General features: G+C 35.7%; 1 protein-coding gene across 7 annotated transcripts in view; it reads right to left on the minus strand.

Moving 5' to 3' along the window:
- grid2 (glutamate receptor, ionotropic, delta 2) overlaps positions 1–27,806 on the minus strand; it is a 419,312-nt gene that overhangs the window by 67,129 nt on the left and 324,377 nt on the right. For all 7 annotated transcript variants that reach the window (XR_009272479.1, XM_058784731.1, XM_058784732.1 and 4 more), the window contains 2 exons: positions 18,650–18,847; positions 13,994–14,306 (listed from right to left, as the gene is read on the minus strand). Coding sequence is in view for 6 of the 7 variants with exons in the window: in XM_058784731.1 (XP_058640714.1) it covers positions 13,994–14,306; positions 18,650–18,847 (511 nt within the window). In the remaining variant the exon portion in view is untranslated. The remainder of the gene's footprint in view (positions 1–13,993; positions 14,307–18,649; positions 18,848–27,806) is intronic.

Raw genomic sequence — 27,806 nt, forward strand, 5'->3', positions numbered from 1 at the left:
CCATTTTCTCTCCCCGGTGTCATGTGACGCGTTAGTGTTACAAGGTCTTAGGTGTGAATGGGGAGCAGGTGTGTTAAATTTAGTGTTATCGCTCTCACTCTCTCATACTGGTCACTGCAAGTTCAACATGGCACCTCATGGCAAAGAACTCTCTGAGGATCTGAAAAAAAGAATTGTTGCTCTACATAAAGATGGCGTAGGCTATAAGAAGATTGCCAAGATCCTGAAACTGAGCGGCAGCACGATGGCCAAGACCATACAGCGGTTTAACAGGACAGGTTCCACTCAGAACAAGCCTTGCCATGGTCAACCAAAGAAGTTGAGTGCACGTGCTCAGCGTCATATCCAGAGGTTGTGTTTGGGAAATAGACGTATGAGTGCTGCCAGCATTGCTGCAGAGGTTGAAGGGGTGGGGGGTCAGCCTGTCAGTGCTCAGACCATATGCCGCACACTGCATCAAATTGGTCTGCATGGCTGTCGTCCCAGAAGGAAACCTCTTCTAAAGATGATGCACAAGAAAGCCCGCGAACAGTTTGCTGAAGACAAGCAGACTAAGGACATGGATTACTGGAACCCCAGTGATGATCCCCTCCCTTTGGAGACTGGGCAGTATTCCAACATGATAACGACCCCAAACACACCTCCAAGACGACCACTGCCTTGCTAAAGAAGCTGAGGGTAAAGGTGATGGACTGGCCAAGCATGTCTCCAGACCTAAACCCTATTGAGCATCTGTGGGGCATCCTCAAATGGAAGGTGGAGGAGTGCAAGGTCTCTAACATCCACCAGCTCCGTGATGTCGTCATGGAGGAGTGGAAGAGGACTCCAGTGGCAACCTGTGAAGCTCTGGTGAACTCCATGCCCAAGAGGGTTAAGGCAGTGCTTTAAAATAATGAAGGCCACACAAAATATTGACACTTTGGGCCAAATTTGGACATTTTCACTTAGGGGTGTACTCACTTTTGTGGCCAGCAGTTTAGACATTAATGGCTGTGTGTCGAGTTATTTTGAGGGGACAGCAAATTTACACTGTTATACAAGCTGTACACTCACTGCTTTACATTGTAGCAAAGTGTCATTTCTTCAGTGTTGTCACATGAAAAGATATAATAAAATATTTACAAAAATGTGAGGGGTGTACTCACTTCTGTGAGATACTGTATCTGTTTTGCAGAGATACATTTATGTGCAAATGGAACCGATCGATAGCTATCCAATCAGAGAAAATTCATGAAGTGAATGGTGTAAACAGGCCCTAAATGTTACATTGCAATCACTGAAAAATGTGGATTCAAATAAATTCAACAATATTTCATAAGTTATTCCACTGGCCATGGAATCTCTTTTTTCGAATTTCTTTTCTCCACTTTCACAGGAGATTCTAAACACTTCTTTTTCTGTTCACTTTCAGTTCTTACATTTGCATCCTTTCCTGAGGAAAAAAAAACCCCTTTAGTACAGATCCCTTTTTACTTGGACATCAAATTCAATTCAACACAGTTTCTGCTTGTTAGGTGTTGGTAAGGCACACCCAGTTCATTTCACATGTGCCTGTAATTTAGTTTAGTGCAATTTATGTTTTTTTTTATTTATTTTTTTATCTAACATATATAAACAAACAAAAAAAAGCTTAAATAGCACTGAACAACACTGACGTTCAATGTATGAAAAAAAAAATTCTTTTCAAAACATTACAGATTAAAGTATAATAAGTCATAAGTTTGAAATGGGTGAACTTATCGCTTAAGGCATTAAAAAGGTAGATAAAACACTGCCATAAAAACCTCCAAAGTGATCTTGCACTGACTGACCCCATAAAAGATAAATGATCTGTACTGGATGAATTGTAGCCAATTATTTGAGACCTTAAAGTATCTATTGAAGAGAATGGTGGAAGTTGTCATATCAAAAGATTCCAGCAACATTCTTATTTGGGCTTTCCCCCTAAGAAGGCAGTGCAAATCAGCGTCCTTAAGTTCGAGGCGTCTGTGCTGTCAGTCGGTGTGCGGTTAATATTTAATCCTCTCGTTGTCACTGTCAATTTTTCTCATTTTATTTAATCAGAAACTGGAGGGCAGGGGATGCAGGGCCTCATGAATTAATTTCAAAAGGGTTTTCATTTAGAGTGTCTGATTATTTCATCATGATGAGTCATTTGTGTCATTCATGTTCTGGCTGGGCAGAATGAATTATGAACTCAAAAGGCCAAGGTTACAGCAACCACGCCCAGCTCTTCATGCAAGCGCCAAGCCTGAGAAAAGCTGTGTGAAGCGAAGCGTGAATGAAACAAAGGCCCCTGTCCTCCCTCGGTGGAGGTGGGCTTACGATTCTTTCAGAAGGAGGCGCAGAGTTCATCTGACTCTATACTCCCACATCTGAGTGAATGCTAGTATAATTGCAGAGATGATTGACAGATAAATTATCTATCTAGAAAGGCCAGCTGTCACTGACCATTTTCAATCTTCCTGGATGGTGTTTGGATCTAATTCACTTAGTCACACAGTGCTGATGTGACAGAATTCATCAAGAGCCAGTTTTGCCAATGGCGTACACTTTCAACTAAAATAAAATACAGTGAATAATTCATGGTTTGTGACAGAAACACTTACACATAGTACACTTACACATCCGAGGTCTGACTCTGAACTTTAAAAGGGTCAGGCAGATTAAACATTTGGTATATGTATCAAGACTATGAACAGATGACCAGGTGAACTCTTTGGGGAATCGGTCATTTCTAAAACAAAATTAATGCTTTTATCAAGAGTGTCAAGAGTGACAGTAAGAACATTCAAAATGTTACCAAAAATAATAATAAATAAATGCTGATCTTTTGAACTTTCTATTCTATTCAAAATTGAATTAAAGTTTCTACAAAAATATGAAGCAGCACAACTGTTTTCAACATTGATAATAATGAGCAATATTCCTTGAGCAGCAACTTAGCATATTAGAATGATTTCTGAAGAATCATGTGACACAGAAGACTGGAGTAATGATGCTGAAAATTCAGCTTTGCCATCACAGGAATAAATTATAGCTTAAAGTATATTCAAATATATTATATTTAAATAATAATAATATTTCACAAGATCAATTTAATAAAAAAAAAAAAGTAAATGCAGCCTTGGTGAGTGTAATAGTCTTCTTAAAAAAAAAAACTAAATCGTACCATCCCTAAACTTAAATGGTGTAATAACTTAGCATACATTAAAAAAAAAAAAAGTTCTATATACAATTTTTATTAACTTTTAAAAAATTTTTAATTAAACTTAAAAATGTAAAAGTTTGTGCCCAAACTTCTGATTGGTACTGTACATGAACATCATACATATATAATTTACACACTTTGAAGATACTCGGAGTCAGAAAGCTGAGCGTTTTCTCTGTTTCTCAAAGACATGCAGTAAAGTTAGTTTCGATTTCAGGTGGGTGTCAGGAAGGTTGAGTAAATTGACTACTGTAGGTAGGTGTCATCCATCTAGCATAGTATAATGTACAGTGACTCTCAACTATATCATTGTTACATATCTATGTGGCTTTTGGAGCATGGCTTGTTACTAAAGGCAGGAGTATAATGCAGACATGGCACAAGTGTAATGGATATTTCAAACTGCAGTAAAAATAAATCAATGTTACACAGCTATAAGCATAATTTAAGAAAAATCAATTATATTAAAAACAGAGGTTACCCTAAAGAGAGCCCGAGTTTCAAATATTACATTAAGAAGAACTGCATAATTGTACATACAGTATGGGGAAATTTAATTAAGATTGTGTAGGCCCTCTTAGTATTCATGTTAAGTGCTTGGAGGCAGGCTGGATAAAATGTAGAACACATGAACAGGCTGGTTTTACAATGGTACATTGTTTTTAATAACCTTAAATTTGTAAAAAAAAAAATATATATATTTTTTTTAAGATTAAAAAAAATTACTAATCTAAATGGAACATCCTATTTACTTGGATAAAATTTATAAATAATTATTTGCTATTTATGTACTCTTTGTGGACTTTTGAAGAATATTCTAAAAACCTATATTTAACATTCTATTTATATAGAGAAAGCTTTCCTGGCTAACCATTACATTAAGAAAAAGCCACTAGAAGGCAAGCCTGCAACCATTAGCCGAAAAAGCATAACGGCTAAAGCTAACGCTTCCGGTCTGGCAGTACGTGGGAATGGAGACCAGAGGCCGTATTTTTTGAATGGATGTCAATGGATGAGAGGCTTCACTACGCTGAATAAACAGCTTTTTAGAGGAAACAGCTCATCATTTATTGAGTTGACAGCCTATCTGCTAATCTTCAACATGTTATACACTAAACAATACTTTTGGATTAAACTATTTTTAGAGTTTACAATGAAAAAAATGCTGTTTTATAAGAGAAGTCAATGACTTTTGCGTCAGGTGGGATTCAGTTTACGGCACTTCTCATTCATTCCTATGGGATCCGTAAACGGCGAATGAGTGTCGCACAGCTCTGACCGAAATTCAGTGACGTCAAGGCTGTAATGTGATTGGTTATTAAGGGACACGTGATCCAAATTTTGGGAACCTTCCGAGAACCAAAAACGAACATTTCCAGAATGTTCTGGGAATCAAAAATAGTTACACAGAAAGAAAAGGTGGTGCAGGATTTACCTTACTGACCCGAATATAAGACAATGTTTTTTTCTTGGAAATACATCTGAAAAACCGCGGTCGTCTTATATTCGGGGTCTAGACTTTGACAAGTCAGTAATACACCCACAACGATAGGTGGCGCCAAAAACGCATAAAACGAGTGTGCCATGAAATATGTAATGTAATGTGTGTTGTAAAGATCGCGAGTGAAAACAAAAGAAAAAGAAAAGCATACAGCGGGATGAGTCGTGACTGTCATGTTAGCCTGATGGGAACAAACTTCCTCTGTAAGTGATTTTAAAACATAAGACAGTACCCAGATTTGAAGACTACAATAAGATTTCACTTCTACTGTTAATACAATTTTGGTAGGCTACTATGAGATTGATAGCCTAAATGTTATATAATGCAGATGGGCTACCTGTTATTTTTATGGTATATCAAAAAGTGTATATTTTTCAATGTCATTGTTGGTACATTTTACCAGTATTTACCATACTTTCAAAACAAAAATTAAAATTGGAAAAATATGCAATTTGGTTTTCAAAAAGCTTTTTTTCCAAAATGTACATCTGGAAAAAGGGGGGTCGTCTTATAATCAGGGTCATCTTATATTCGGGACAATACGGTACTTTGAAACAATTTTCACTTAGAGACTGCTAGTACATTTCACAAAGAATTACAAAGAAACAGCACTGCAATAGCACTCTGTAGTAAAACATACCCCAATAATGTCTATTTACAACTTTTTTTAATTCAGCAGAGAATGCTAAAATGCATATTCTGGGAAATTGAACTTGTGAAGTAAAGTGAATAGCCTTTTAAGGCTAGAAAACAACAAAACAACAAGTTTTCCCTTCCCTTCACCCTCTTCAGGAAAAAACAACAGCAACAACAACAAACTGTCACTAGACAGGTCAGAGAATGTCAGGACGTCTATTCTGGTAACTTTTTGAGAATGAAACGCTAACATTCTAAAAACTGCTGTGTAGGCTTTAAAGCCAGAAAACAACGAGTTCTGAACACTGATGAATTAGAAGTGTCCCTTCTACCTGACAACAGTCTCTTTGTCAGGAGGGGAAGGCGAAATAACTAATTATGCCCCCTTGCTCCCCATGTGCCACCTTTTGTGAAGTGCCACCCACCGTCTGATTAGGTGAAACAAATAAGATGTCAGCACTGAGATGGGTTTACGGTCATAAAGTGTGTCCCCACCACACTCCTCTGGATGAGGTCAGCGGGGAGGCGGGGCAGGCTGAGCGTGTCAGTAATAATTACGACTCCACGCAGCCGTGGGCCCCGGCACCTCTCGGGCTGTCTAAACAGGCCAGACTAATGAAAGGAGAAAAGTGAGGTGAGGCTGGAAATGAGTAATCTTTCGCATGGGCTGCGTGGGGCTCCCTGCGAGAGCCGAGAATGAGTGAGGACGAGTCTCGCCTCCCTCAAACAGCTTCAGTCAACTGCTCTCCACTTTTCATCTTTGTTCTCACCACTGTATTCTCTCATAGCTGTGTAACAGTATCCACTTGAAATAGATCTGCCCCAATTATAAAAGAAACAGCCCTGACAAGAGACTCTACTGGGAGTGAAGAGAACCGCAGGTTTGTGTGTGTGCTGTTACTGTATATGCAATGATTTTGTGTCCTAACCAATGCTGATGAAAAACAAAAAGTTGCAACACTTACCTTAATTTTTTAGCAGAACTGAAAGCAATTCAGATGTTTTCCAAGTAATTAGAAGTAGCTTTTCTAGTAACAAGCTGTATTGTGTAGTGTGCTTAAATGCCATTTTTAATTGTCTTGACACAACTAACCGCTCCTGCTCTCATGTGTAGAGCTGGAAAGTCTGCTTCGTTCTACTGAATCGATTTGCTTGGATGGTTCATATAGAAGTACAAGTGATATCAACTACTTCTCAGCTCAAAAAATGCTAGCAAAAAATAAACAGAGCACCTATTTACACTAAGTGAAAATAGCCCGTATTGTTGGTAGAGGCTATTTACACTAACTCCGCCCACCAACGTGAGATTGGGGTAGTCAACATTACAAAAGATGGCTTTCAAACATCAGCTCAAGTTGCGTAGATGGTAAAGTGTGTGCCGCAGTCTTTCTGACGTGATCAACCCAGGTTCAAACCCGCTTTTTGCTGAACTTTTTTTCCTCCTTTTTAAAAACTTTATTTTTAAATAATCAATAAATAATCAAAAGTTGAAAATAAAGTATCGGGTAGGGTTAGGGTTGGTGTAGGGATGGCTTTATTGTCCCAATAAGGTGGCATCCATTTAATAATTTAAATTAAAATGATCATTTACACTCAATACGTTATTACTGCATACTGTTTTATAATGTACTACAATACTGAGGTGCAGATAATTGCCATTATTTGAATTAAGTAGTATAAATAGCAGAAATTCCTGCTATTTTAACAGTGTAAATAGAATCTAAAGCTATTTGCACTTAGTGTAAATAGAATCCATTGCTATTTGCACCTAATGTAAATAGAATCCATCACTAAGAAAATATGCTATTTTCACAGTGTAAACAGCATCTATTGCTACCAAAATAAATTAATAAATAAAAAGAAAAAAGAAACACACAACAAAAACCATGTGGTTACTGTAACATTATTGAAAAAAATAAGGTGAGAACTCACACATATCATGTAAAGCAGCTTTTAGTTTGTGTCTCATGAGTGTTCTATATCAGACAGTGTGTGTGCGCGCACAGATTCTGTTTGTGTGGAAGCATATTTATGCTTATAGTGTGTGGAGCTGTGTACTGTGGAAGCACTGCTGTGCGGTAGCTTACATCTCGGATCCCAGTGGCGATTCGCAGTAAGGTTTGAAATTATACACTAATCTCTCTTACACATTCACGATGAATCATATAGTGCTGAGTTATGCTCCAATATTGCATGCATTACATCTCCTCTTTATGCACAGTAGGGTTGGAGGATGATGAAATCAGTTCCATGTGCAGGAAAGAGGAAGGTCAGTGGAGGCGATGTGTTGCTCAATGACCGGGGTCTCCAACAGCGGGTCTGCAGTGGTGCCCCAGGAGGTCTGCCAATTATTGTTTGATCTGAAACTAATTTTTGTCTTCTAGATGAAAATATGTTTTTACCAAAAGGTTTAAGACAGCTAAATTTTAACACTGTATGACACTTTTTGTTAATTTTACTACATTTGTTAAGCTGAACGTGCAATGGAAAATAATTCTGAATCATTTATTAATCTTAGTTAAATGTTAATTTCAACATTTGCTAAAAACAAAATAAAAGTTGCATCGGTTTAATATTACTTAACGGACTAACATGAACAGCTGATTTTTATTTCATTTACTAATATTAACAGATTAATTAATACAAATGTATTGCTCAGATTTAGTTAATGTTAGTTATGCATTAATGTTAACAAATAGCACCTTTTTGTAAAATGTTAATTAATTCATTGTCCCTCATAGTGTTCATAGTGTATCAATTCACATTAGTTAATGTATTAAGCATCATGATCTAACAAAGAAAAATACTGACTTCATTAAACTTGGATAATGATAATTTCTACATTTTCTAATACATTTCACATTCCAAGTTGGATAAAATATTTTGAATGTATTATGAATGAACACAAATCGACAACGAATAGCACATTAACAGTTTAATAAATGTAAAAATGCTAATTGTTAGTTCATAATACTTAATGTTAATTAAGTAATTCTGTTTCATTTAAACTTTCCGCAATGTGTGCCAGTGTACAGATTAAAAATACATTAGTTAAAAAAATATAATAAATATAAGTATATAATAATGATTATTTCAATGGATTTGGAATGCAAACTTCATAAAAATTGATGGTAATACATTAATATGGAGCTAAATTAATGTTATTAGGCCAGGGTTAAAACGCAACTCCCACTTTAAGCATTACCCAGCAGGGGGCCCTTGGCCTGCAAAAAGACCCCTGGATTAACATCCCCCCCCCCCAAAAAAAACCCCTGTGAAACATTTCAAAGATTGCAGCCGCTCTAGGGTGATATTTGCGACAGGATTTCATGCACTTCCTGCAATGTATGTCTTCTCGGTTTGTCTAATTTTTGACTGAAGGGTCATCTGGGGTTTGACTTTTCCTGTACATGTCTGTGAGCACCCGCCTGTAAGCTCAAATGTTGGAATGACGAAGACCCACAAGCCATTGAGGGTGTTTGTGTGCTGGTTTGCCCATGTTTGTACAGATTAAAGCTAATGGTAGTCAGAGCAAATCCTGCGCCGTGCTGAGGAACCCAGCACTGGGTCTCTGTGTGTCAGCGATAAGGCAAAGGACATGTGGTATGGGGAAATAAAAAGACGAAAAAGAAAAAAATAGCTTGTTCTGTTCTCCTCTCTAAGTGCCAGACAAAAACAGGGTTCTTCAAATCCATTATAATGTCTCTCTCCAGACTGACGTATGACACGGCTGAAAAAAAGAGAGCGAAATCTGCAACGTTGGAGTATGCGCTTTTCATATTTCAGACTTGATGGTGGAACGAGGGGGAGCTCAGTCAGAACGAAGATGAAAGGAATAAGAGAGAAAAGCCGAGATGAAAGCGCTGATAGGGGCCTGTGGCCCTCATATTCATTGTGACGCTACACTTTTTAGTGTGTGTATGCATGTAAGGGTTGCTTTGAGGAGCGGGGGTCGAGTTAAATAGATGTGTGAACACAACTTGGGGGGGAATGGAGAAAGAACTGAATGTTTATGTGTGTGTGTTTGTTTCTGAGAACATATCGAACTGTGTTTTGCATTGGCATGCCACAGAAACTCATCTAATTGCAAGACACTTGAAAGGTAGGATGACTGAACCTGTCACCTATACCTCTTTCTATTTTTTCCACCTCCCTGTAGTTTGTTTCACTTCACTCTTGAAGCACTTCGAATTAACCCATCTCTGTGACGACTTGTGAACCGCAAGGGAAAACACCCTTGAGATATACTATCAAACATAACCATGACTTTCCTGTTTCAGTGGATAAACTTTATGTGGAAGAATACTAGATTTTTATATTTTCTGAAGAAAATGTATGTGCCCAAACACTAACAAAATATATGCCTTAGAAACCACTTCCAATTAGTTGTACAAATCCTAACCAACCTCAGGGATGCTCAAGGGTCAGAGGATATTTGGAACTTAGCCCAGATGTCTTCGGATGCTTATGGGACTATTCTTTAATGAAATACTGAAATATGGTATATATTACTAGTAAATGTTAACAGCGTTGCACCTACACTGTAAAAAAAAAAGAAAAAGTTGAGCGAACTTAAAAAAATTTTTTTTACCAGCTTCAGCAGATTTTTGAGTTTGCTCAACTTATTTTTGTGGGAGATTCTCAAATTGTGTATATGACTTTGTATAAACTTGAAACGACAAGTTGAGAAAACTCACAAATCTGCTGAAGCTGGTTGCCTTAAAATTTTAAGTTGGCTCAACTTTTTTTTTTTTTACAGTGTAGTCAAAGCTGACAGCCTTGTGGATAGAACTTCGACTTACAGTGCGGATATGCTTTAGTTTTGTCATTTTAGGTTTAAATCAACCTGAAATAAAATAAAATAAAATATTTTTCTTCTTAAAAACTAAAAATTAGAAATGTTGCCTTGTTGCCTTTCCTAGATATGTTATATGAATAAAGTAAAAAAAAAATTTATAAAAAAGTTATAATATTATTTATCTAATATTATAAACTTTTATAGTCTGAGCTGTATATACAGTATGACAAAGGTAGCAGGCTGTTAAAATGGATGCTGGAGACATAAATAAAGATTGCAGGTTTTGCAAAATACTACACATTTCTTTAGGGATGTCGACACAATAGAAGGCTTCAGCAGTAATTTAAATGAGCTTTCATTTTTTCTTTCAGAATAAACTACAATTACAAATATGCAGCTTTGAATGATTTTATATGTAACTGGGCTTAAAAACTTAGAACTAAGAAACACAAGGCAATTAAAAAAAACAAAAACAACACATTCAGGGCTTAACTAAAAACATTTGGGGCTTAAGCCTCGGAAGCCCTCCCGTAGCTCCCCATGCCCATTCTGTATATGAATTTAATAAAGAAAAACAAGATGCTAAAATAAAACATACTGATGCAATGTTGGAATTTGCACAGGTTTTTTTGCACATCTGTTATGTGTTGCAGTATCTATAGTGATACAGTACAGTAAAAAGTGCTTATCAGGACTGCGGGGCATTATAAAGGGAAAATGTGAATTACAGTTCATTACAAACCTACAGTACACGCAAGAAAGGTTGCGGAGTGATCAGTGGTTGGCTTCAAAGATCTTATAGCACAATTGCTTTTTCTCAGTTAATTAACGTGACTCCTTTAGTAGGCTTAAGACATCAGGGAGCTTGGCATTAATTACAAATCGACACATTTTACTTACAAACGCACACAGATAAAGAAACATTTTTGGAAGATCTTCTGGGATTTAAAAGAAGTTACAATAACTGCATTTAATTCAAAACCATTCAAAACCAACTGAGGGCTTTGTCGCAGGCTTTACAATTATTTGCAACAGTTAGAGACCAGATAAAAAAAAAGAATATATATATATATATATATATATATACACACACATACATACATACATACATATATATATATATATATATATATATATATATATATATATATATATATATATATATATATATATATATTTAATGCAATGCAATAAATTTAATGCTATATGATTCTTAGTTGGTTTTGTTTCAGGTTCTTAAAAAAGGCATTGGGATCAATACACTGAACTAATAAAATACCACTGAAAAACTAATAATAACAACAATAACAACATTTTATTGTTATATATCATTTAAAAAATAATTATAAAATTAATAAAATATAAAATTATTATAATGAATTAATTAAAACATTTGATGTGTGAAAGGTCTCATCGATTTCACTGTGATTTTAGGTTTTACAGTTCTACGCTGTCATGGCAACAAAAAAGTAGATTTGCGAAAACTGACTGACTATTTTATTATTAAACAGTACAATTTTTGTAGTAATCTACATTATGCCACAAGCGCAGTCGACTTTGAACTGAGAATATTCCTTTAATATTACTATGAACCACAAAGGTCCAACAACATGAATTAGCTCACATGTAATTAATTCTCTCTGTACAAGACATACAGAAAGAAGCAGCACAGAAATTAATATGAAAATGAAATTTATTTAAGGGGGATATATAAAACAAAAAGTCAAGACGCATCAGAAGAGAGAGGCAGAGGTCTTTGTGAGGCAGATGAAAGTGACTCTTCAAAGAGAGCGACTCTAGCTATGTCATTCCAGCTATGTCCCTTCTCTCCCCGTTCCCTTCTCTCTTGTTTTAGAGACTGGGTGTATTTGTACAACCAGCTCTCTGCAAAACATCAAACAGGGCTGCAAGACAAAGGATGATAGTGATGTTTTAAGTGGTTGGGGGAATGCATGTGAGCACACAGCACAATTGTTCGTATACGTTTGCATCCTTATTTGATTCTGGTGCCGTAGCCTATTCCACAGCATGTAATCAGCTCCATTTACACAATTTCATACTAAAAAGATACCGAACTCGGTTCAGTGGTCTGATGAAAGCGTATTAATAAACTGATTTCTCACCATAATGAGCGTGTTTCAAAAAGAAGCATAGATTGCAATTAGAACAGAAATGGACTCAGATACAAGGGAGCAATTAGGCTGTCTTATTATAATCATCATCATTATACCAGCTCATGTAAATTTACTGATTTTTGGTTAAGTACAACTCCATGCAAATGTCAACCTTTCCATTGGATAATGGAGTGTTTACCCAAAGAACGCAACCTCATCTAGGTCTCAATTTTACTGTATTAATGCTTTCTAATGGAATTATCAAAGGGAATTTTATTGTTTACCCCCAACACAAGGTGTGTAACCATAATAAAAAACAGATATTTTTACTAGGGATGTTTACACACCACCTACATGAGCTTTTTCAGAGGACACATTCTCGCGTTTAAAAATATCAATAGAAAATGAAATGAAACTGAACCGAAGGCACACGTATAGGCACATTTTCTCCTATACACCACTTGTAATTTATTTATGTTACATGTAATGCTCAAAATGCTTATTTTGTCCATATCTAATTGGTTCCTTGTTGTAAAACTAAAGTCTGGAATACACTACACAACTTTCAAAATCAGAACAGATGTAAAAACACTAGACATTGTACATTTGATATTTTTTTTTAAATGATTAGAAAGAAAAATTTTGGGCAATATACACTAAACAATTGAAGATCACACAATATCAGACTTTCAATTCATTCAGAACACAGCAAATTTATGCAAAACTATGAGCCTTATTGCTAGGAGATGCATGACAAATGAAAACACCTCAAAATATCAAACATGTTCATTATACTTGTGTAGTGTATAGATGTCAAGGACATCTGTCTGGCACATATGAATCTTAAATAAAAGCACATATTGAGAACACCTCCCGATTAAACAGCCCATTAGAGGCTTTTATAACTAATAATGTCCATATCTCCCTAAAAACACAATAATCATCACAAACACAGGAGAGCCAAACTTTCATTCTGTTCTGTAGGCATTGTTGTTATTGGATTCTGGAAGTCATAGGGTACATATAAACAATAAATGTTCATTTTTGTCCATATAGTAAGTTAATCTCTCTAAAATGAGAAAGAAAATCTACAGCGAAATGCCGAGATCTGCAGGGGTTTAGAAAAATGCACACACATGATTTGCTATAATTAGTACTTTCTCTCAGAAACTCCATTTCACATCGTGACTGCAAATGTCACATCCATAACATTGGAATTGGCCTTAGAGCTTCCACAAGCAAAACGTGCCAAAATATTGTTGGTAATTAATGACATCAATGGATGTTCGCTCAGCATGTTGAGGATACAAAACCCTGACAGCCACTGACGCAGTTTCCCTCATCTTTCTTTATTTTCTCTTGTTTCCCTTTTCTAAAGATTGCCCCTCCCCTTTCCCACTCTTCGATTTTTCCATCTTTGTCCAAAAAACAGCTTTTGACCCTTTAAGAATTTGAAAGAAAACCAGAAAGCGCAGATATGATTTGCGTATAATTTCACCATTCCCTTGACTCCTTCTATCTCTGTATTTTTCTCCTTTTGTCATATATAATCTTTGGTGCACAAAACACTCACACACATCTACCATTACACACAGACACACTTTAAACAGAAAGTGAGCACTTAAAATTATCTCTCTGCCCTGCTGTTCTCTATATCTCGACTTTTTTCTCACTCTTGAATCTCCTTTCTTCTTTCAACAGAAAGCATATCATACGCTCACGCACAAACTCACCCTGCTGAACGAAGGAGCCGTAGACAAACCACATGGAGTTGTAGAGGGTCGTGGAGGAGACCGAGCCCATCGGCAGTCTGGGAGGGTTCAACCAGTTGAGGAGATACACCAGAGTGCCCACCAGCAGCACTGTGCCGGCTATACAAGCCCACAGAGACAGGTCGAAAGGGGCCAGGCATGCAAACATATCCACCGTCCTCTCCGCCTTCCTCAGCAACACACCGACGGAGTAGTCCATGTAGCGAGTGGTGAAGTCTACCACGCTCTCCCGCTCAGGAGTGATGGTCAGGGCTGACAGGCCTACATCTGCTCTCTGCCCAACAAAAAGACATTTAAAACCAGATCACACAAAGAACAGATTTATATGTGCATCACACTTGCAGCATAAAACAAGACAAATATTGGGCCAGTCCAAACACTAAGAAAGTGCAAATGAGAGCAGAATTTCACAGAAAACACATATTAACAATCATATTAAATTCTACAAATATAACATTATTTAAATATTTTTAAAAATTTTATTTGCATAAAAAAGTATTTGATAAAAATGGATGAAAGTTTCCAGTGAACAGTAAACAAATTGGCTGCAAAAAAAAGGAAAAAAAAAAAAAAAAAGCAGGGCGTTTTTTGCTACTGTGCCTTGTGTAACAGACTTGTGTAAATTTACAGACTTGTGTAAATGCACTCTTTAAATGAGAAATTACCTTTTGTGATGTTTTTGCAAGTTAGTGTCAATTAATCTCTTTATGAAGAATGTTTTGAGATCCCTAAGTTAAGCACATAATAAAATACTTTTATCACATAATCAAGGAAAATATGATTCCTTATGACATAAGCACTTTAACATTGCCTCGGGTTTAAATTTCAGTAACAAAAATAGTTTGATTCATTCGATTCATTAAATCATGTTCCTGAAACATTTATTAAAATAAAACTGTTTTGTAATCTATATATATTTTTTATATAAAATAAATGCCTTTTTTAATGTTTTAATTATTATAATAGGTTGAGAACTTTATCATAATATTTTATTAATTTTGATTGTATTATATTTATTTATTATACACTGGTAAATATTTCTCCAGTAGCAGTAGAGCATAGCGCTTGCAACATCAAGGTCAGGTTCAACTCCTGGGTTCAGGGAATGAACTGATAAAAATGCATATTATACCAAACCAATACAAGTTAATCTTGATTAAAAAAATCATTTAAAATATCATTATTCCTTGTGTGTATATGAAGAAATGGTAAATTCATCTTCAATACTAGGATACAAACATATTGATATGTAAAAATCAATTTCCATTTGCTATCTCATCTTGAAAAGGAAATCAGCTTAATGATAAATGATCATTTCCATTATGTTCAATCGGTAAACGTGCAAATACTCAGCACTCCTCATTGTCCCCAATCACATTACAAATAAATAAAAATATCCACATCTTCCTCCAGTGAATACTGTGGTAACACTGTCTGCTGCCAAAACTAAAATGGTTTCTATGGCTTTTAAATGCTAAACAACATCTAATTTGTGTTTTCTTTCTTGTTTGGCAGTTCTGGAAATTATTGTGACTAGGTGTGCACTGCAGCGGTGAGATTAGATGAGACCTCTGCAGCCTGAGAGAGTTCCTGTCAAGAGACATTACCATCGGCAGAACAAAGGCATGTCATTATCATAGGCCGAGAGCCAGTGTCACCTGTCTGACTCCCATTAACCCGTCTGGCCACCTTCAGAGATCAGGGACCGCCACAGGACCTCTGTGTTTGAGCAGGGTTAGAGAAGCATCCGGCGCCCGGATCACTTCTCAAATGTTAATCCACACAACAAGTGCCTCTCTGATTGTCTCGACCCTGAAACTTGGTAGTTCCAGACTGCCTACTTTATAACAAGGGCCTGACAAACAACACTTTCAGAATAGAGAGAATAATGAGGACCGGATTAACTGACTTTATGTAAGTGGTACACCTAATACAAAGCTACTGAACTAACTTTTTGTTGAATTTTGACTTAAATTAAATATGAGAAGAATCAAATTAAAACGAGATAAAATTTTAAGATAAAATGGCTTGATAGTATTCATTTGACACTAATACATCTCAAAACTCTTGTTCAAAAGTGCTCTTCATGATCTAAGCAGCAAAAAAATGTTTTGTTCTTTTTCTTTCAGTTTAGTAATAGTAGTTCAGTAGTTAATTCAACAGCAAATAATACAAAATTCATGTTTCAAACTGCCCCTTAGAGGGACTGAATTATTATTATTATTTTTTTTTTTACTGTTTTGTAATGCAGAGCCATCATTTGAAGAACAAATAGACATCAAATCCATAATACCTGTGATATTTATTCAACGTTAAATACATTATGAGTACGATTAAATGAATGACAGCTATGTATTGATGAAACACTACGTTTATGTGATGCTTGGTGATTTTGTCTATTGTTCCAAGTCAATTGCAAATATGCTGTAATATTTTTATTTTTTTTAAATGACCTTTTGATGAGTTGTTAGGAGAGTACTAAGAGCTTTGAAATATTCACCACTTACTTGTGAAAATAGTACAAAAAATGCACAAATGTGCTGGCTTTATAAAACATCTAAGTGTAAATTGAAACAGTTCAACATTTTTATTTTTTATTATTATTATTTTTTCTAATTGAGCTTAGCTGACAGGATTCTAGCCAGCCAGCAATAACTTCAAATACATATTGATATGAACTGTCTCCTACAGTTGTGTAAGAAGAAAAAAAGTCATGTACATAAAGTAAGCACTATGTCCTGATGTCATTTTTTGCCACCGCACACACACACACACACACACACACACACACACACACACACACAATTAACTCACAGCTGACTAAGTCTGCTAATTTCATGGTCTGTCAAGTAAAAAATGCTTAGAAAAGCAGAATGGTTAAATACTGCAAAATTAATCTACTGTATGGGTATACAAGTTGATAATGATATTCCAAGTAAAACTTGGCACAAAAGAATATTATTTTGTGTGAGCATCTACACAAGTGTTTAAGTGTAAATATTGCAGTATATATAAATATACACTGAAGTTCAAAAGTGTGTAAGATTTGATGCTTTATGTAAGTCTCTCATGATTACCCAGAATGCATTTACTTGTTTTAAAATACAGTAAAACATTAATATTGTGAAATATTATTACATCTTAAAATAACTGTTTTCTATTTTAATACATTATAAAATACAATTTAATCCGTTGATGATAAAGCTGAATTTTCAGCAGCCATTGACTCACTTGTCACATGATCCTTCAAAAACTGTACTGTTTTAAAAAGAACAGCATTTTTTTTTTTTTGTAACAACGTAAGCCTGCATTGTCACTACAGTCATCCATTTTTAATGCACACTTGCTGAATAAAAATATGAATTTCTTCAAAAATAAATAAATAAATCGTATTGACCCCAAACATTTGTAGTTTAAAGAAACATTTTTACCCCTCTGTAATGCCCTGGCCTGTTGTATCATGTCATAACAGCCTTTTAAAACAGTTTTTACAAGATTAGAACACAAAAAGCAAACGAAAAATCAAAACCTCTTTTGCTGAAATACCGAATTGCAATAAAACATCAAGGGCCTTGTGTATCATGAAAGCACACAGATGTGAAGTTGCTGGAAAACAATGTGTCAACAGAGACCGTAACAATGGGATTAGTGCTCCTTAATATTTTCCTTGCATTTTGGTCTATCTCTCTGGAAATGAAGATAAGCAGCAGTACACTGTGGCTCGTGTTTCTGTTCCTCTGACCGAACAGTGGTGAGAAATATTCTTAGCGCAGGAAGCAGTAGGGATGGAGGTGTGTCACAGAACTGAAAAAGCTGTGGAATGGAAAACAGCGGGAGTTTTGGAGTAATGGCCCTGAAAATGTGTATCTGACCTCTCGCTGCTGCATGATTTGCCTTTTGTTTATCTGCCAGCGGACAACATTTCAGTATGAGGTTTTCCCTCATTCACATGTAAGAAATCTGCACTCTTCTTTATCAAAGCAGTGCAGACTGTTTGGGAATACTAGGGAAATTGAAAAGCCCAAGATAGCCAATGCAAAGCACACAAGTCTGCTGCATTCAGCCAGACTGTATTATGGTAAAATCAAAAGCAGTGCTGACTGCCCAAAATAATTCTGCATCATTAAAATAGTTTGAAATGGTACTTTCAGCTTTAAATAAGCATTAACACTTAAAGGGTTAGTTCAGTTAGTTGAATGTGTCAGTTGTGTTGCTGTCTATGGAGGGTCAGAGAGCTCTTGTATTTCATCTAGCCAACTCATTATTATAAGGGGTTTTCACATATAATAGTTTTGACCATGTAATGTATATGTACATAAATGAGCAGAGTTTTGCAGCATTTAAAACTGAATTTTAAACATGTCAGTTACACAAGGGTGAAGTTTGAAGTCAGACAGATAGATAGATAGACACACAGACGGATTGCACGATTGATTGATTTTGAAGACTTTTGGGGCTTAGGGTGGAAATACCATCATTCCCAGAATGCAACGATTACATTTTTCTTCTGTCATTCAAATCCGACTTCCTGAGGGTTTAAACCAGTAGTTTATTCAATTTAAATTCACGCTCCCCAATTCAAGATTTTGCACATCCCAGATAGACATTGTGTCTTACCTTAAAAACCATTTCTCCTATAAGACCATTCCAGGTTCCATCAGCCTGCTGGCTGCCATATTTGTGATCAGGGGCCACGTAGATCTCATATTTGAAGCCAAGGTAGTTGGCCAGAGCGTCCAGTACATCGATTGAGAAACCCTGGTACTTCTTAGGTTTGCCAAGCACATTTTCTGAGACCATCACAAATGGTTCTTCCTGGAAAGAGCAATAGCAGAGAAATCATTATATCAGCATATAAAGGGACTAAATCATTGAGCTAAAAGCAACAAAAACAGTCACAGAGTATTAAGAGACACATACAAAAACAGTCCAACGGTAATGCCTACGGACATTGAGGTAAGTGAGGGCACCGGTTTTAGAGTCAGCAGGGTATCATAAATAGTCTACTGAGAACACAGCTTGACGTTCATGATTCTGAGGGTGGCAGATCTGTTCCTGGAGCTGACACAAGTGTTTACCTGAAGCAGACGCATAAGCTCCTACAGCAGCTTAGCTAATGCTCATAATTTGATTTTATTTTCAGCAGGAGGCAATGCTGCTGTATATGGGCTAAAGCTTAATGTCACTTGGCTTTAACCTCCTCTTATGAGCTGTGGAAAAATTCCAAGAAAAAAGTCAGAGGGGAATTAGTGGCACGTCATATCCAATCAAGAGTAATGTGAGGAAAGTAAATATGTATAGCTTTGTTGTTAGGGTATTTGAGTGAATTTTACAGAGAATACAGGAGGATCTGGGCTGATCTCACAAAGACTACTGGTTTGAACTCCAGCCAGAGAGGAACTAAAGGAACCCTGGAAAAGGATATACAGTATATGACACAGCAGGCCTTAAAAAAAAAAAAAACTCAGATAATCTTTGATACTATTAACTTATCAAGACTGTAACAGAAAATAAACTAAAAAAAAGAAAGAAAATGGCAATACAACGTACATAGTAGTAGTTCTTATTTATATAAAAAAATTAAAGCTTAATTTTATAAATATTTTCATAAATATAAGATAACAGTGTTCTCTTGAAAAACAGAAGGACAACGAATAGAAAAGTGTAGATGTATATTTTTTAAAATTAAAATTATGTCAAGACTGCATAATTTATTCTTTAATATATGCATATTTATTTTTCTGTTTTTTCCTGTTTTAATATATGTGACCCTGGACCACAAAACCAGTCTTAAGTGTCAATTTTTCGAAATAATACATAAATAAAATAATAAATAAATAATAATAAATAAGCTTTCCATTGATGTATGGTTTGTTAGGATCGGACAATATTTGGCCGAGATATAACTATTTGAAAATCTGGAATCTGAGGGTGCAAAAAAATCTAAATATTGAGAAAATCGCCTTTAAAGTCGTCCAAATTAAGTTCTTAGCGATGCATATTACTAATCAAAAATGAAGTTTTTATACATTTACGGTAAGAAATTTACAAAATATCTTCATGGAACATGATCTTTACTTAATATCCTAATGATTTTTGGCATAAATGTTTTTTTTTTTATATAATTTTGACCCATACAATGTATTTTTGGCTGTAGCTACAAATATACCCCAGCGACTTAAGACTGGTTTTGTGGTCCAGGGTCACATATTTGTATATATTTAATACATAAAATCTATAAATTATTTATATGATAATGTCATTTTGATCAAATAAATAGGAAACAAATCAAATGAAATGGCATATTTGGGTAACGAACATCGGTAACACTTTTTAATAACTGCACACTATGAATCATTAGTTAATCATTATAAATAGTCAATTCATCATTTATAAAACATTGTTCCAACATTAATAGGCATTAGTAAGCAGTTTATAAATACAGCTATAAATGTTTTGTTCTTGAGCATATCAATAATCTTTAATAATTGTATTTTCATACTTTATTAATGATCAGTTTACACTTTCTAAATTATTACGTTATTTACAAACCAGTTATTTAGGAGTTGTCAGTGGTTCATAAGATCATTTAGAAAGTGTAAGTAAATGATTAATAAACTATTTAAATGTACATTTATGAATCTTATTATTTAGACACATGATAATAGTTGCTCAGTGTGTTAATAAATGCTTTATTAACACATATTCCTGCTGTAATTCATGATTAAGTCAGGTAGTTATAAAACATTTAGTAGTTGCCAGCCATCTATTTTTGTGAGCTCATCTAAAGTGAGGACTATTCATACCTCGTAAAGCATTTACAAAGGCTCATTTATCTTCCAAACAGACAAGTTAAACAAACACAACACAGAGGGATACAGAACACAGAAATATTTTTTCATGATGCAAAAAGGAAACTGTACAACTGTACAACTAAAAAGAAAAATTAAAGTGTACAGTTGGACAGTTTCATTTTTTTTTTCATCTTGAAATAAATATTTCTGAGTTCTGTATCACCTCTGTGTTGTGTTTGTTTATTTTTTTCTGTTAGGAAGATAAATGAGCCTTTAAATCTGCTTTGTAATAGATATGTTTATAAATCAAGAACAAGGCATTTATAGCTGTATTTATAAACTGCTTACTAATGACTATTAATGTTGGAACAATGCTTTATAAAGGATGAACTGACTATTTACTAATGCTTACTTTATGATTCATAGCGTGCAGTTATTATAAAGTGTTACCAGAACATCTAGTGATGATCTCTGATTCATTTCAAAGAGGAAACTGTCTCATTGTCACACCAGGGCAGATCGGCCTTAGTGACATGCTAAATTATTAGCGTTCCAACATTATCATACTAAAAGTAGTGAAAGAGGAGTTTCTCCAGACATTTACATGGTTCACATCAAACAGGTTAGTTCATAATTTCCTGGAATGAAAATGAAGGCATGAATACTCTGAAATAATAACAAAAACGTCAAGTTCAGTAAGAAAGGGGTCAGAACAAACCATTCTCTCTCTCAATTCAATACAAAGATTCACATTTATCAACACATTACTTAACTTGATGGTGCTTGTCAGTCATACATTATTCATAGTGGGTTCTGACTGACTCATAAGATCCCTAATGCTCAATTAGGGATTTAAGGTTTTACTGTGCTCACATCAAAGAAATTAAGTCTTTTCGAAAAGGATTTTAAATGAAAAATATATACCCGGATTCTCACTGATCATACAAGCATTAGCTCTGCCTATGGCTGAAGAAACCGTTCTTCTGAAGCAGCGAGACAGGCCGCCATTTGAATTGATTAGTCGTTCTCCACTGATAAAGATGAGCGGAGTCTCCTTGGATCTCCAAAACCAGCTTGGCAGACTATTGTGGAGGTGGATATGATGCGATTTGGATTTAGTCTGAGCCTTGGGCCTACTGGTGTTTCATAAAAGTCTACAAACATTGTCATACACTGCCAAACTGGCTCTGGAGAGTTTCTGAAGGTCACACAGAGAAAATGCTTTTTTTTTTTTTTATAAGGAGGAAGTTTAGCGAGAACTCTGTGTGAGCAGTGGAAATGTCTTCAGTAATGCTGAAAAGAAAACACTCAAGGACAGGCAAGTTCCCAAAACTGTGGAAGTACGACAGAGATGTATGTACATTTGCACTATTCTCTCACAATCCTATCAGCTGAACGTCTGGGAGGGAAGAATGAAAATATATATCGAGGGGGGTTTCTGAAAATCATGAGGCTTCTAAAAGAAGGACTGTCCAAGACTAACTTGGAGGCCACAACACTAGGATCTGAAGAGCAATGAAAGAAAGTCTTCAGAACCAGATTAAAGTATCACAGTGGGCAAATATGGTTCATCTAGCCCCTCTTCTTATTTTTCTTAACACACTCAAAATATACCACTCAAAAGCCATATTCATTCAACATATCACAAACATTTATTCCACATTTTTTCAGACTCAAGACTTTCAAGCTCTTCACATCTTAAAAGCTACAAAGAATCACTGTATTCTGGGTGCAACATTCCAAACAGAACCAGAAGAAAAACTGTCAAATTAAACAGAGAGTTTCATGTAATTTCAAACTTGTATGATGTTAACATTTCTATCGGACACAAAAGGAGGGATTTTACAGAAATTAAATGTTCCTTTTTCTATAGAACCACTGTTCCCTTCAACTCTGAAAACTCCAAAAGTGTAAAAAAGTACAAAGTCTTCTGAAGCCATATAATCTGTGTGAGGAACAGGTCCTTATTTTGTGAAAAACCTCCCTCCCTTCCCTTATCAGTGAATAACGGCTTATATATTTTAGTCTAAATGCAAAATAAAGAAATAAAAAAATAAACCTCAGACCATCTGGAACTCTTTCCTTTCCCTTTACCATCATGAAGTTTGAATCTAGTTGAATTCCTAGTTTACTGAACGTCACAAACTAGAACTTTTTGTTGAAGTCCATTAGAAATCACTCTAGCATAATATCCAATCACTTGACAACACCAGCGAATTACATACCCGTGTTTATCTGCACTGAAAAACTTGCAAAGTTGGATGTCTGAGCTGAACTTAGCAAGGAGCTTTCACAGGCCTGAGTGGCTATATTCAACACACAGCTGCTCTCTAAAGGCCAATGACCAACCATCATGTGACCAGCAAACATCTCCTTCCAGAGTCTCCAACAGCTCCACATACGTACCATCGCAAACCAATACCACGCTAGCGTAGCGCAGTGAAAATAATAGCCCGCTGTTTATTTTTCATATTCTCTTAAACAAATCCCTATTGATGTCTGAAGTGTTTCTGGGAATATGTCAGGCAGATTTATCATGGAAGGAGCGTTATTGACTGCATGCAGCCTGCACATTAAGCCAGCGCTTTCTAATCCTCACCAGACCCCCCTCGCTCAATAAGCTATTAGAGGAAGTGAGGATATGCATGCCAACTCGCACTATAGCCAAGAGGTGCCATCTATCAGACTTCCCTCTGAGGGGCCTGTGCGAGACCCCTGCCGGATTCTCCCGGCCCAATTGGCCATCAGCACGATCTGAAGAATATCTGTAGCACTTAGACTGGGGGCAAAATCACAGCGACAATGACCCTTTTAACAGGATTCCTCCAGTGTCGTTTTTTATCTACATTGAGATGTAGCCTTGCGCTTATTGAACCGGCCCAGAAGGGGTGCGCTCCCCACACCCGTGTTCAACCCATGTTGCATCGATTCCCCCTCTCATTATACGGCCATCTCTTCCACACGACTACATGTGCAGTGATTCAAATACACACGGATCTTGTGGACAATCTCTGCCGCTACTATGGAAATCAATAGCAGGCATGGATCAGCACGGGCTATGGTGATGCATGTTGCTAACCAACATCATTCTATAAGTACTGTTGCTGGGTGTATGTATGTAGGTTGATGTTGTGACACTATTTGTTAAGGGAATTGGTCATCTAGAAGTGAAAATGTACTCACGCTCAGGCTATTTAAGAGAGACGAGTTTTTTTCTACAGAGGAACAGATTTGGAGTAATTTAGCATTACATCACTTGCTCCCCAATGGATCCTCTGCAGTGAATGGGTGCCGTCAGAATGAGAGTACAAATAGCCGATAAAAACATCACAGTAATTCAGAAGTAATCCACATGACTCCAGTCCATTAATTAACATCTTGTGAAGCAAAGTGCTGTTTGCAATAAATGCATTTATGGGAATTTATGGGACTGGGAATTTATAATTAAAAGGGGAAGGACTTTTCCACTACAGAAAGCATTATTTTGGATTATGGACTCCAGAAGAGATAGTTTAAAGTTAAAATGCCTTAATTGTGGATTTGTTTTTTACAAAGTCACAGCTTTTCACTTCACAGGACATTAATTGATTTACTGGAGTCATGTGAATTATTGTGATGTTTTTTTTTTTTTGTACTCTCATTCTGACGGCACCCATTCACTACAGAGGATCCATTGATGAGCAAGTGATGTAATCGCACATTTCTCCAAATCTGTTCCAATGAAGAAACAAACTCATCTACATCTCAAATGGCCTGAGGTTGAGTACATCTTCAGCAAATTTTCATTTTTGGGTAAACTAATCCATTAATATATTCGAAACTACCTAAAATGCAATTCGAACATACAATTAATTTTTGCATTAAAATTTATATTGATACTGGGAGCATAAAACCAAGCATTTCTAGATTACGCAAATGTCCTGAAATCATGATAAAGAAAACAAAAATATAGTTAAAATCATGATATACTTTTTACTATTTTTTCTTAGAAAAAAAATATGTCAAATCATACAGTGCAGGAACACAGAACAGGAAATGATATCATAGAGAGGATCCCCGCAGGCTCCTGTCAAGATCAATAAGTCTCTTTAAACATCATTTCAAATCTAAAAAAGATTATTTAAAATTTTTATGACAAGGCTAGTTTAGGTTGTAAAATCTCATGTGATAATACCAAACAATGCAATAAAGATTATGAATGAATTAAAACAATATTCATTATTGTTTGTCTATATATGTATTCATTAATAATTCATATTAATTCATATAATGGATTAAAAATTCATATAACTTCATTATTAATTCATACGAATATACTATACAACTTCAGTCTGTTTCCATTGTCTTCAGATGTTTTGAAGATTCTCTCATGCATGCAGCTATGATCCACTGGTGAGTGAATCAAAAACATGTGTCATGGTGCATTGAGACTGCAAGGTTTCACGGCAGATGTGTGTGTGTGTTCTCAGTCAGTTTTAGTGTTTGGAACAGCACCAGCATTTCTCAGACTGGTGAAGAGCTGTCAGAGCTGGCACGTCGCATATCCTGACACGCCTGCCACTGGGGCAGCTGGGAGCAGTGAGGAGTTTAAGTTGCAAGGATCCGGCGGGCCGCTACCGACTAGCTGTAAGACCAAAGGGAGCGCTCCATCAGCCACCAGCAGGGAGCATGCGCCTTCCCCATACACCTGAAGGTTTACTTTACAAACGACAACATATCCCATGGTTCCAAGCTCCCCGCCTCCCTAACCATATGTTTCACCACAAGGCTTTATGGTACTGCACTGGCACTCTATCTTTCTTAGTTTTTTCTTTCATTTCTGAGGAACGATTCATCCTGATTTTAATACAATGTTTGAACTAGAAATTACAATTTCGCACTCTAGGAAATCACAGCTTCAATTAGTCTCTATGTAAAGACTGTAAATAAATGCCTGGCTGGAAAACCTGTGAACTGCAAATAAAAGTCATCATCTTATTATCCCGGGGTCTTTGAGCAGAACATTCAGTGCCAGTGGTACAGATAAGACAAACTCTGTTTCATTCTTAACAGATACAGAATATTGACATGATAGCACTATAATAATAATTGATAATGCTATGTTCAGACTCCAAGCAAAAGTGGCCCAAATCGTCTTTTTTTTTTTTTGTGCTCATGTGACTCAGATCTGCTTTTTCATAACAATGTGAACAGCACAAACCAAAAGAATCTGATTTTGCATCTGAAAACTATGAAAAGTAGAACTTTCCTCTCCTCTTTCTCATCTTCCTCCTCCCTATTGTCTGTGCATGAATTCACAGGCTTCTGTAGCACATCGGCTTATAAATGAACTTAAGCACTGATTTCAGTGTCCTCCACGTTTAAGTCCCTATGTCAGTTAGGGACCACGAACATACTCAAATCTGATATTGGCAAAAAAAAAAAAAAAACTTTTTCTGACAAGACAAGGTTATTAAATCTAATTATATTTAATAGTTCATGATATGTGACCCTGGACCACAAAACCAGTCATAAGTAGCACGGGTATATTTGTAGAAATACAAATACATTGTATTGTTGGCTATGTTTGATAATCAAATATTGATAAATCAAAATGATAAATTTTTCTTTTATGCCAAAAGTCATTAGGATATTAAATAAAGATTGTAAATTTGTAAAGATTTGTACATTTCCTACCGTAAATATATCAAAACTTAATTTTTGATAAGTAATATGCATTGCTAAGAACTTCATTTGGGCAACTTTAAAGCCGAATTTCTCAATATTTAGATTTTTTTGCACCCTCAGATTCCAGATTTTCAACCAAATATCTCAACCAAATATTGTCCGATCCTAACAAACCATACATCAATGGAAATCTTATTTATTCAGCCTTTAGATGATATATAAATCTCAATTTCAAAAAATTTACCCTTATGACTGGTTTTGTGGTCCAGGGTCACATATTTGTTGGAAATACTTATTGTTCTGAAAAACAGAAAAATGAAAGAAGACTTAAGTAATATAGTATTTTTTTTTAAATAACATTTTTTACTATTACTTCTTCCTCCATTAAATAAAAAAATTGTATTACTGTATTTTGTTTCAACAAAAATAACATTTTAGTTAATAATAATGTGAAAAATAACAACAAAGTACTGTAACAGAAAAAACCCTATTCTTCAGTCACAAGACTGTTGTTACTTAATTCGAGTTCAATTGGTTCACTGTCTGCAAATTCTACTGGAGCTAAGAAACTTATTTAGACTTGATAAAAATTGCATCACTCATCTTTTATGGATCTGTGGAGAGCCTTCTCTGCTGGTCTAAACACTATCAGAATCACTGACTTAAGTTTTAATATATTTTTCCATGAATGTGTATTAAATTATTTCCAATAGTCTAATCTCTTCATTTCATAGCTTTTCACTTGGTTGCTTTCAGTAGTGTATGTTTTTATTAGAGCTTTTATCCAATCATATTTCAGCAATCGTGTTGCCAGGGTAAAATAAATCTGCCTAAGGCCTTCAGAATCAACAGTGCAGATGTCTGTAGCTTAAAATCAATGGCAATGAAACCGTTGCTTTAACCAATCAGATTTCGAGTTGGCAGCACCAGAGCCATCTAGCTGGCTTACGATAACGTCAGCATTTTCTCCCCTTTGATTGCATGGTCAGAGAGCGCCTACTAGTCAAAGCTAGTAAATCGCTATAAATCATTTTTGTTTTCACAGTATTATTAATGTTTCTCAGGTTTCTTACTGTATATGCTGTGTACAGTGCGTTATAGTAGATTTTCAGTGCATTCTGAAAAATATTTGCCTTCTGTAAATCTAAATACCGGCTCTGTGAAAGACTAGTGAAGATGAAAAACCACTATGGTAGATTAGATTTCATTTTTGAATTTTTTATTGCTTTATGCGTTGTATTCTGGTGTTATTTGCAAGATATAAAGCCAGGTTTAAGTTTCCGTAAGAATGTCTCAGTTTCCGAGTCGAGCTG

The sequence above is a fragment of the Onychostoma macrolepis genome, chromosome 08 (assembly GCF_012432095.1).
Source record: "Onychostoma macrolepis isolate SWU-2019 chromosome 08, ASM1243209v1, whole genome shotgun sequence".
Classification (NCBI taxonomy): Eukaryota; Metazoa; Chordata; class Actinopteri; order Cypriniformes; family Cyprinidae; genus Onychostoma; species Onychostoma macrolepis.